Source organism: Morone saxatilis, unplaced genomic scaffold (genome assembly GCF_004916995.1).
Source record: "Morone saxatilis isolate NCDOM2014 unplaced genomic scaffold, NCSU_SB_2.0 Contig12, whole genome shotgun sequence".
Taxonomy (NCBI): domain Eukaryota; kingdom Metazoa; phylum Chordata; class Actinopteri; family Moronidae; genus Morone; species Morone saxatilis.
Genome location: NW_023339674.1, coordinates 14,659,822 through 14,671,540, shown reverse-complemented (window position 1 = coordinate 14,671,540; position 11,719 = coordinate 14,659,822). Strand labels below are relative to the sequence as shown.

General features: G+C 39.0%; 1 protein-coding gene across 1 annotated transcript in view; it reads left to right on the top strand.

Annotated features, from left to right (window-relative positions):
- Positions 1 to 11,719, top strand: part of xpr1a (xenotropic and polytropic retrovirus receptor 1a) — a 32,287-nt gene that overhangs the window by 17,390 nt on the left and 3,178 nt on the right. The window contains exons 4-10 of the mRNA XM_035653645.1: positions 4,601 to 4,702; positions 8,349 to 8,569; positions 8,689 to 8,838; positions 8,951 to 9,034; positions 9,911 to 9,992; positions 10,172 to 10,359; positions 10,719 to 10,898. Of these exons, the coding sequence (XP_035509538.1) occupies positions 4,601 to 4,702; positions 8,349 to 8,569; positions 8,689 to 8,838; positions 8,951 to 9,034; positions 9,911 to 9,992; positions 10,172 to 10,359; positions 10,719 to 10,898 (1,007 nt within the window). The remainder of the gene's footprint in view (positions 1 to 4,600; positions 4,703 to 8,348; positions 8,570 to 8,688; positions 8,839 to 8,950; positions 9,035 to 9,910; positions 9,993 to 10,171; positions 10,360 to 10,718; positions 10,899 to 11,719) is intronic.

The window sequence follows — 11,719 nt, the reverse complement described above, 5'->3', positions numbered from 1 at the left end:
TCTTTTGCTTTGTTTAGGTCCCCTATTGACACGTATTTACATATACACATAGTCTGCTTGCAACAATAGTTTATGTAATAATGTATTTCTGCAAAAGAAGTTTCCACATTTAAATCCAATTTAAAGCTGGTGGCTTCATGTTTCTACATCACACTTTTATGAGTTATATACTAGACCAGGATTGACTTCCTAACAAAAAAACATGTTTGTGTTTGTAGACCCCGTCCCCTTAAAATCAGATTTTCAATGAGCACAGAGAAACATTCCTCTTTCAGCGTCTAGTGTCAAACTCTGCACATAAATCATTTGGTACAGTGAAGCTCATCCATCATCATCAACGTCAACATTCAACTGTAAAAACGGGGAAAAAAAGTTTTTGAATGGAGGGGGGCTTTAAGGACTGGAGAAGGGGCTGCTGACAGGTGTTTTTCACTGGTGCCTGTTTCTCTTTGTTCTTCACAAATGAGAGGGGTGACAGCTATTAAGGTCATTCAATTTATAATGTTGAAGGAATGGCCGACACTGTGGAACCATTGCAAATAGCAGCTGCGCTATCCGTTTCAGAAACTTTAACACCGCAGACATACTTGTCCCTCTTTTACACTCACAGAAGTGGTAATGTCACCTTATTATCGCGCACCCTCGCACTGGGTGACACAGTGTCAAGCATTCAGCCTAGTTAACTTTATAATTCAAGCGTCATCTTATTGGCCATATTGGAAGAAATTGCAGATGTTCCATTTTAAAGCATATATCGGCAGTTACCAATCATCATGCATCCCCCAAAAAATAAGTTTTCGACTGTAGCTTAGGAGGTAGAGCGGATAATCCACTAAGTGTCCTTGAGCAAGAAACTGAACCCCAGATGGCTCCAGACATTGTGTGAATCTATGTAAATGGATTAGTTCCTGTTTCTGATGAACAGTTGGCACTTTGCATTGCAGCCTCAGTCCGCCACTGTGCAATGTGTGTGAATGAGTGAATGTGACATGCAATGTAAAGACCTTTGAGTGGTTGGAAAACTAGAAAAGCGCTACATACACAGATCAGCCATAACATTATGAGCTTTGACAAGTGAAGGGAATAACACTGATTATCTGGTTATCATGGTACATGTCAGTGGGTGGAATATATTAGGCAAAATAGACTTAGACTTAGACTTCTCTTTATTGATCCTTTTTCCACAAGGAAATTGAATTTCCAGCAGCTTACAAAAAACAGTGTAGAAAAATAAAGGGGTATAAAAAATACAGTACAAGATAAAACAGTATAAACAATAACTCTTGCTAGATATAGAAAGTAGGCAATAAACAGTTCACATAAACTCTTAGATATATATAGAAAGCAGAGATAAGAATGAAATAGAGAAAAAGATAATGAATCAAATGATAAGTGTAGAGAACTGTAATAGAGGATAATATATATGCTTGTGGGCATTGTATTGTTATACAGTCGATAAGTGGCATTAAGTAGAAAATTAGCAGTTAAATTAAATTAAATTATTGCACTTAAGTGGTGGATCTAGTTATTGCACAAAAAAAAATAAGTAAGAAGAGTGTCCAGGTATGTATGAGTAGACCTTTAACATGTTCTTGTTGTTTTTTCCTCCTGATTTTGTGACATCAGGTGGTTCAGATAGTTCAGCTGTTTAAATGGTACACCACAGTTTCAGATAGAAGAAAGAAGGAAAATCCCAAAAGTCCTCAGTTGTCCAAACAGGTGCAAGCTTTTGTGAAAAGTTGTTTATGAAAATTTGAGGTTTTGAATGTATTGCCTAACTGACAATATGTTTTTGGATTATTTTTATAGCTTTATAATAAAACTAATGTTTAATGTACATGATCCACAGTTCACTAACTGCTCCTCGTCTCTTCCGTTCTATTACTCTGCGTCTCTATCCTTTAGTGCTCTTTTATGCAAAGTGTTCATTAGCCGCGTAACCTTTTACTTTGAATTACAGTGTAGTTCATTTTGCTGCTTGCCTGCAGGTCTAACTAAAGGAGCACGTTGGACCATTAGTCATTCTGTCATGGCACGCTGACTGGCCCAGTTCTCAGTCATTCCAACCTGCTGGCCGGCCGATCGCTCAGCAAGTCAAGCATGCGTCCCTCTATCCAGTCACCCATCCATCTGCAGCCAGGCGGTGGTTGTAATGCTGAAAGAGTTGTGACTGCAGCTGAACTGTGCAATTGTTTAGACATGTGAGGCAGATTGGGGACCATCTGCTTCCTTTTCTGTCTCTCTGTGTCTCTCTCTCTCTGTCTCTACATTTCTGTCACTTCTTCTTTCAGCAGCTTCATCTTCTTCTCTTCCTCCATTCTTATCCTGTTCCTGTCTTTCCCTTTCCACTAAGGGATGCGTGGCAATTTAAAGGAAGAAACAACAGAAACCTCCTTGTCTCTGGTACTCTCTCCATTCTCTTATAGTTTAATTGATTAATTTCTCTCTCATCAAACCATTCATAAACCCCTTAAGTCTTGTATTAAAGCATCAGCATTTGTCATGTTTCTCTACTCATTTGTTCAGTCATTCATTAGATTTTCCTTTAATGTGTCACCTTTTTGACATTTTTCCCTGTCCTTTACTTAAACTCTTGTCTGTCCTTACCACTGAATCTGTACCACTCAATGTACTATAACATAAAATACTTTGTTTCCTTGTTCTCTGTCTCTCAGTCTCTATAAAAAGTCACTGTTTATGCTAAGTGGAAGTTTGTTCTTGTTTACAAACCACTACTATAATCCAGCCCCATTTCTCAATTGTCATTACCGTAATGATCTCGTTTTGGACGTTTAATGAGCACTACTTTGATGTACTCATTGAGCTTGAGTGAACATAGAGTGAAGGTTATTGCAGCTGTAGAAAGTTTTCCTCTTATATAGGAGGAGGATTTTTTTGTCCGTCTGCAGTATACTTTAGGCTGTACAGTGTTTTCACAGTTTAATTAACTTAATTGATTACCTTAACGGTTGTGGAGGCAGTTTCCCATGTATTTTCCTTGTAGAGCTGCTGCACTTAAAAACTGCTGTTAACATTTTTCCACCTTTTCATCACAGCTGCAAATAAAAGTAACTTATGTGTGTGTGTGAATAGATCAGTGATATTGACTGGCTGCTGCCTCGGGCATCTCTTTCTTATTACTGTGTTGAATAGAAAACCTCTCCATCTCCCAGCTGCAGCCTATATGCTCACTTTATATAACAGCAAATGTTTACGATGTGGCATTACTACTGGATCTGACATTATATCTACTTTATCCAGCAAAACCCACATCTGTTTTTATTCTGCTTGGACTGAACATTTTCATGTGACATTTAAATACTGGTGACAGACCAGGTCTGAGTGATGAGAAGGTCAGCTGCTTCAGGAAAGAATATGTGAAGCACACAGAGATTAATCATAGTTCGATATTTGATAAATATTTGTGAGACCTGGCTGTCACATTGTTTTATTGCAGTTTAGGTACAATGTATGTTAAAGATCCATACCAGTAAAGAGCCACTGACATGAATTGAAGTGTTTGTGTGAACATAATGCAGAAGTTCACCCTGTGTGTCTGTGTGTGTACAGTATGTGGGCTTGGTGGGAAACTCTGTCAGGTGTCAGGTATCCTGCTGTGAATGAGACAGAGGATTATTTGAGACAGAGCATCAATGCTGATTGAATTGGCTGCTCCTGAAAAAGACATGCAGGGTTTTGTCAGACCGAAGAGAGACGGAAGGAAGCTGTTGATCTAATTGTAACACTGAATGGATGTCTGTTTGGCTCGGTGCAGACAATCCTACAGGAACGCACCTACAGGAATACATTTTTCGAAGATTGGCTGAGTTGGACATCTAGTAGGTCATGAAAACATAGACACCCAAATAAGCAACTGTGTGTCCCCCTTGTTCACTCTAGTAATGGCCTACACTGATAGTAACAAAGTTCAACTATCATTCAAAGTTATGTGACGGGCTTCTCCTTCATTCACACACATTTACTGATATCTTGCAATGGTTATTTCAGATATTTAACAGTATGGCAAAGACTTTAACTCATTATTAAAAACCTAATTCTGCACTAAGCTACAGTAAATGTACATAAATACAAACTCAAAACTGTAACCAAAAAAAGAAAGAAATAGCAGGTGAACAGCACAACTCTCACTTACTTCTGTTTGTTTAAAAAAAGAAAAGCAGGTATTTGTTGTAGCTGAAAGTATTCATTATTCAGCTGTTTATCTTTATAGCAACTACAGATTCTCACCTTCTCTGTAATTATTTGTTGTCTCACCTTTTATCACTTAACATGGTGTACAATTACTTGTAAGCATGGAGAGGTCGACGTGAGGGGTGATTTTAATGTCTAACCTCATCACTTTAGTTTTGGCCCTGCTGTATGTGAACTGCTGTCTCCTCACTGTTCTTGTTTAGAAAAAGTTTTGACGTGGCTTCATCTTTCAGTACTTCTCGCCTCAAATAAAAAACAACAATCTAAAACCATTCATTGGGTCAAGATCGTAAAAGTGCAACAGTGCTTATGTTTATATTTATGTACTTTTTCCTTCAGCGATCACCTAATCACCATTTGTTTGTCTCTCTTCTTGTTCTTTCTCCAGTCACAGATGAAGACACCGTGAAGAGATACTATGCTAAGTTTGAGGAAAGGTTTTTCCAGACCTGCGAGAAGGAGCTGCTGAAAATCAACACATTCTATTCAGGTATTTCTTTACTTCAATTACTCTCGAAGTAACGATTGCTGACACGGAGTATATAAAATCAAATAAGGAAAGCTGTTTAACATCAATTGTGTGATTGTGGGGCTGGTAGTCAGAGAAACCAATTTTGAAGCAATATCACCATAATTTAATAAAATAATATTCTTTATGATGGATTGTGCTCTGCAATAATCCTTCCTTCCTGATTTAAAATTAACTTAACCTATTATTGTCGTAACAATTTGTGTGGTATATAAAAATATCTTGTGGAAACCATGCTATAAAGACTCTTATAGATATTAGCTATCATCGCCTATCATCATTTTACAAATTAGCGGTGATTTACTTTGTACTAAGCTGCCTATTTTAGTGCCAAATGACATTGTGTCCAATCTTGGTCATTTGATTGAAGTAGCCAGTGGTTGTCATGTTTAGGCGAGCAGGCCTGCCTGTGTGTATTTCAGGGAGCAAGGGGGAGTATGTGTATGCCATGTAACATGAGATGGAAGCCATAATATATTCTGGTATTCTGGTACCAGAAGGTTGCCTTCTGGTTTTGAACTTCAGCTCAGGGGGAATTGGGAGGTATTTAAAGAGGGACAGTGCTTCCCCTAGAGGCTGTTTGTGAAACTACAGGTCAGCCGAGGGCCAAGGTTGACTGGGAAGATTGTTCCAGCTCATAATGATGGGAAATAACTGGCAGATGGATGGCTCGAGCAGCTAAACAACAAGATATATATCATTCCAGAGCTTGTTTAGCAGGAGGTGGATTTACTGGCATACTGAAAAAACATCCATGTCTTGTTAACTCGTCCTTTATTAACCTGATCCATGATCTAATAATAATGACAATATAATTCCTTTGCTAAGCACAGAACAGTACACTTTACTTAAGTCCCCCATAATTTAGCTCTTACTTATTTTGTAATAGTACGTTAGTTGTAAACAGATGTAAAGACCTTTCCAATGTGTGTTAAATAATGTGCAGTATTTCTTAGCAATTATAACTTATTCTGTGAAGACTGTTTTATCATTTATTATCTGTTTATACACCAGCTTCACCTGGTTGCCCACAGGAGGAGTTAAAGTTGTTGATAAATACAACACTTAAATCCTCTTTTATATAACTGGGTAGGTGAAGGTCAGAGTTGTGAGGCTTTGGATTTTTTTTTGTTTCACTCATAAATAAATGTTATTGTCTGTCTACATGAATAGAAACATGATAAGGAATAGAACAAAACAAACAGCTGTCATTAATGATGTTTTTAGAGCTACATGTGACACGTGTAAGTCTGTTGACAGCAGAGTCGCTTAGCATCAGTATTACAGTCAGTGAGTCACCGCCTCCTCAGCAGACCTGAGGTGTGAGGTTAGTTAAATGTTGTGTATGAAAACATCAGCGTCTCCTTCCTGCTCTCAGGCGTCCTGTTTATCCTCCACACACGGGAGGATGAAGCAAGAAATTGCCGAATTGTGTCCGACAGGCAGGTTTATCTGATGCCAGTTACTGGCTGTATTTTCAAAAAAAAAACTGGTTTGGTTGTGAGTGAGAGAGAGATAGAGAGAGCGGTGGATAGATGGATAAATCGTGTGCTGACTTTACATAAGACACCTGCCTCCACATAGCTCTTTCCTTCTGTATCTCCCTCTGAAAGGGGTCCTTGACCTCTGAAAACAATTTTGCTGCAATGCGCTGAAACCCAGTCTGTTGGACACTTTCATCCTGATGGGTTAAACACATTTTTGCAGACTGCTGTTTTAATAGAAAATCCTTTCACCTCGTTTGTTCCTGAAAGCTTAGGAAGAACAACAGACTTTAACCTTCTCTAGTTACGTAAACACACACCAGAGGAAATCTAAACCACCAACACCTCTCTGTTTAAGGTTCATTAGCCTTACACACTGTCCAGGCATGTCCTCTCTTGCGAAGTGCCACTGTGATCCCGGACCTGAGATTTAATGGTGGGCAGTCAGGGTCTTGACTTTCTCAGGTCTCCTGTTGCTGTCATGTGTTCATCCAAGCATTGTTATGACAGACTGTATGAGAGGAGTAGAAGGATTTCAGTGAGTGTTGTATCTGGAGTGTGTGTGTGTGTGTGTGTGTGTGTTCGTTCAAACAACAAAGCATGAAGGTTACCAGTAAGCCCTCCACATCATCACCACTGTTTGTCTCAGTTCAGGCTAGAGACAAAGCTATAGGAGCTTCTGTTCCCCAGACTCAGACACATACAGCACTGCTCTTATTGGGACTCCAAGTTCCTTTAATGGTTTTCATGCCACAGCTGGATGACGTCAAAGCAGGAGAAAAAATGACTTACACATATCTCAAAACAAGAAGTAAACACACTAGCGTATTACTAAAGCTAGTTAACTAGTATGAATATGACCTAAAACACATGTCCATCAACAAATCATGATTGTTGACTAGGTACAAGCCACTGTGTATTAGGGTGATGAGAGAGGATGTGCATAAAATTGGCCAGCCAGCCTGCACACTGACTAAACACACTCAGCTGACTCCCACAAACTGGCCATGTTGCCTGTATGATAACGGCAAATTTGATTTCATTAATAAATACTGCTTGTCTTAGTCTGTGTGACTGGGAGTCTGTACCTCTATTTTTAGCACATCATTCATAAGAATATAAGGAAGAGGAGAATGGGCGAAGGAGATAGTAAAGAGGCAATAAAAGACGTGGGCTTCATTGTTCAGTGAATTAAGCTGGTGTGACTTCTGATGGTTAAAAAAAACAACAACAAGAAAAAGCAGCAGAAGAATGGGGGATAATCTTTTTTTCAGAAAAGTAGGTGGGAGTGCAAGAGAAGTTAATGAAATGCAGGTTATTGCCCAGGCCCTGTGTGATTCCCTCCCCTCCTCTCTCTCTCTTTCTGGGTATATTAACCTATCTTTGACCCAGATAATGGTTCCTCCCTCTGCAGCATTTACATGTCAACTCAGCCTAATAGTCTCCATGCTTCTGCTTCCTGGAACAGACAGCAGGAGAGCAGAAGAGACAGGGTGTATACATTTTTTTCTTTTTTTGTAGTTGTTAACCTCTCCTTGTCCTCTACCAAGATCGTTGATGTCAAGCTGAAGCAGCTTGCTGATGTGTCTTACTAGTAGTTTGTCAGAGTCTTCTTCCTTCTCTCCTACAGTTATACTGGTTAGATTACCTAAATACAAGTCAAACAGAGTAAAGATCAGCTTGTTTAACCGAATTAACTCATTAATGCAGTTTATTTAGTTTAGTGTATTGGTTTAATAATGGATGTTATTAATTAATTAATTAATTAATTATCCTAATTTTTGTCTTGTTTTACCTACAATAGATTGTAGAACCCCCTAACCCTAACCCATGAAGTCATCAGATCAGACTACATAAAATCTAACTGAGAAAGATGAGTTGGCCAGGTCTCCCTCTGAAAAGAGTTTTAAATGTCAAGGGATTTCCTGGATAAATAATGGTAACTACTATACTAAAATAAATAAAATACAGATAATACTCAGTAAGGTATACAGTGTCTAAAAGTAGTTCAGTTGTTCTCCAAATGTAATATGTGCATTATAAAAAAAAGCATGAATGTGGTGCAGTACATTAAGCTAAACTAAGACCTCTTTTTAACTATTTTCTTGTCTTCCCACCTGTAGAAAAGCTTGCTGAAGCCCAGAGACGTTTTGCCACACTGCAGAATGAGCTGCAGTCTTCACTGGACGCTCAGCGTGAGAGCATTGCTCCGCCCGGCCTGCGGAAACGCAAGACAATGTTCCACCTGTCACAGGAGGAGCGCTGCAAACACCACAACATCAAGGACCTGAAGCTAGCCTTCAGCGAGTTCTACCTCAGCCTCATCCTGCTCCAGAACTACCAGGTTTCAGCACACACACTCATGCATTCTCAGTTCTTCAATATAAATGAATGTGTGCTTTATGTCCAATCTGTTTGTCTGGTATGGAAAAGTTATAACAGTTTCCTCGTTGCTGTCCACAGAACCTGAACTTCACTGGTTTCCGTAAAATTCTGAAGAAGCATGACAAGATCCTGGACACTTCTCGCGGGGCAGACTGGCGTGTGGCTCATGTGGAGGTGGCACCTTTCTACACCTGCAAGAAGATCACACAGCTTATCTCAGAGACAGAGGTGCCTGCTAGCATATACACAAACACATACATACACAGTATGATATAAAGATGTTAGTGGAAAACAGTGCACATACATAAAATCATTGTTGTTTTTGATTGTTTGTGTATAGACCCTCGTCACCACAGAGCTGGAGGGAGGAGATCGTCAGAGGGCCATGAAGAGGTTGAGAGTTCCTCCACTGGGGGCAGCTCAGGTCAGAAGTACAGCTGGTTACACTGGAAATGACTCAGTGATATGAGCCTAATTTACTCTTGCCTGCTGAACCTCCCAAGCAAACTAATGCCTTCTTGGAACAAGCACTTACAGGCCTCAAATGCAGAAGAGTGATGAAGAGTGTTTATGATATCAGCCATTTTCGCTTCATTTCATGTAATTTGATTTATGTTCAAAGTAGGCAGGTAGGCTGTGTGCAATTATCATATTTTTCAGTCTCCCCTAAAAATAGCCATTCAACTCTATAGTGTTAAATTAATTGGATCCAAACTTGGGGTCTGTGCCTGAGAATATCCCAGCAATAATAATCTTACTATAATGTTGGTTTTATGACGCTTTGTTGGTAGTGAACAAAGATTAAAAACAAAAAGTGAGAGCCTTGTTATGAGAGAAATAGAGAGAGGGAGGAAGATGGGAAGAGACAAAGAAAGAGAAACCACGAGTGCCTCCAGTATTGATTTTATAAGTGCCTTTCCACTGTTGAACAGACAGGATATCTTTCAGAAACAATCGAGGCTAGTGGCACTTTACTCCCCTATGTTATATCTACTGTTATTACTGCATTAATTACTGTCATGTCTGACTTGAATTGTGCTATGTGACTATTGATCTCTACATTCCCCCCGCAGGCATGTGTATAATGTAAATATATTCAAGCACATAAAAGGAGTGAGAGTGCCTTCATATCAAGACACATTTAATTTTAAAGTTTTATTTCATATGTTTTATGAAAATTATTGAACTCTATTGATACAGTATCTGTGCTCTTGTTAATATACACAGTGGTTAAGTGTCTTCTTAAGTAATATTATCAACATTATTAATGTTTTACTGTATCTCTCTCTGCCTGGTTCAGCCTGCTTTGGCCTGGACAACCTTTCGTGTCGGTCTCTACTGCGGCTTCTTTATCATTCTGGCCATCTCCTTCATTCTCAGTGGTGAGTCACATAAGCATCCAGATTTGTACATTTGTCATATCCTGTTGAGCCCAGCACCATTTATAGTGTCACTCTAAGATAACAGGTAGTTCTGGTAGATTGTTTAAGGTTAACTGGGAGCATGAAATGGCAGGTTTATATTGTTGTTTCCCCTCAGAATATCCACTGTGTTTTATCAGGTGTTGTGTTCATCCGCTTCGAGAATGTGTGGCCACTGGTGCGGATCTATCGGGGCGGTTTCCTGTTGATCCAGTTCCTCTTCCTGTTGGGCATCAACACATACGGATGGAGACAGGCCGGAGTCAACCATGTCCTCATCTTCGAGATCAACCCCCGAAACAACCTCTCACACCAACACCTGTTTGAGGTCAGAACGAGGAAACAATTATTTCTGTTGGAGCCCCAAGTCTTCAGAAAATAAACTTGTTTTCAGTAATGAAGAAAACCAACTTTGTTTTGAAATTGATTTGGGTAATGATGCATTTTTAAAATATGCATTAGGAATGAATGGGGTTGTTTAATCATTAGCGTAATCCAAATTTAAGAAATATATTAACATGTAAAATAAGAAGATTTTATTCAGCAGAAACAATACATGCCAATCCACAGGGTTTTATTTATACAAAACACACTGAATTATTCATATTACCTTGTTAATTGTGGTTATGTGTCAGAAGTGCTTTCTTTTAATGCCAGTTTCTTCTGTTTCTCCTCTGTGTGCTGCAGATTGCTGGTTTCCTGGGTGTGTTGTGGTGTCTCAGCATCCTCTCCTGTCTCTACTCAGATTACACCTACATCCCCATGCAGATCAACCCGCTCATCCTCTATGGCTTCATGGTGCTCTTCCTCCTCAACCCCTTCAAGACCTGCTACTACAAATCACGCTTCTGGCTCCTCAAGCTGCTGGTCAGTACGCTCACTTATTTATTGGAGCATTTCTTTTACACCGTTGCGGCTTTAGTTTGAAAGAATTACAATAATGCCATTTGAACTTCGGTGCCACCAATCATACTCTCTCTGAAAATGTGTCTGACCACTGTGTGTTTTATAAGAAGAATGTCGAACTGGATAAATGAGCCCAACAGTCAAAGTTCATGGATACACAAAGACAAATGTTGACAGCTGTGAACCTGCAGTAAGTAATGCATTAGGAAACTACCATAGCAAAATGAACCAAATGCAAACAAGATGAGACAATTTGAGAGGGCTGAATATGGAATTAACATGGAAGAAATTCAAGTACAAAAACCAGGTTTGATGTGAAATTTGTAGGTATTCATATTAAAAAGAGTGGTGGTTATTTTTATACATGCAAACTCAACCAGTCATTTGTTTTTAGGTAAAACAACTAAACCAAATGTTTACCCCAACCTTAATAAGCTATTTTACTTTAACCCTAACTAAAATCATATTTTCAGACTTTAAACCCCCAAAATAAACAGAAAACTTATTTAATATAACATATTTGTGCTTAAGAAAAAATCATAGCTTGCTTAAGTTTAAGGGACTAGAGATTTGTTTGACTGCATTGTCCTTAATATGTGGTTAGGGTTAGGGTTAAAAATGTGTTTGTGTGAGCTATTCTTTTTTTACAGCTGTGTATTTTGTATTGTATTGTGCTGCTGACAATTTAAATATGCCCTGTGTGTGTGTGTGTGTGTAGGTGAGTGTGTGTGTGTGTGTGTGTGTGTGTGTGTAAACCATGAAGCAGAGAGCAGAGATCAAAG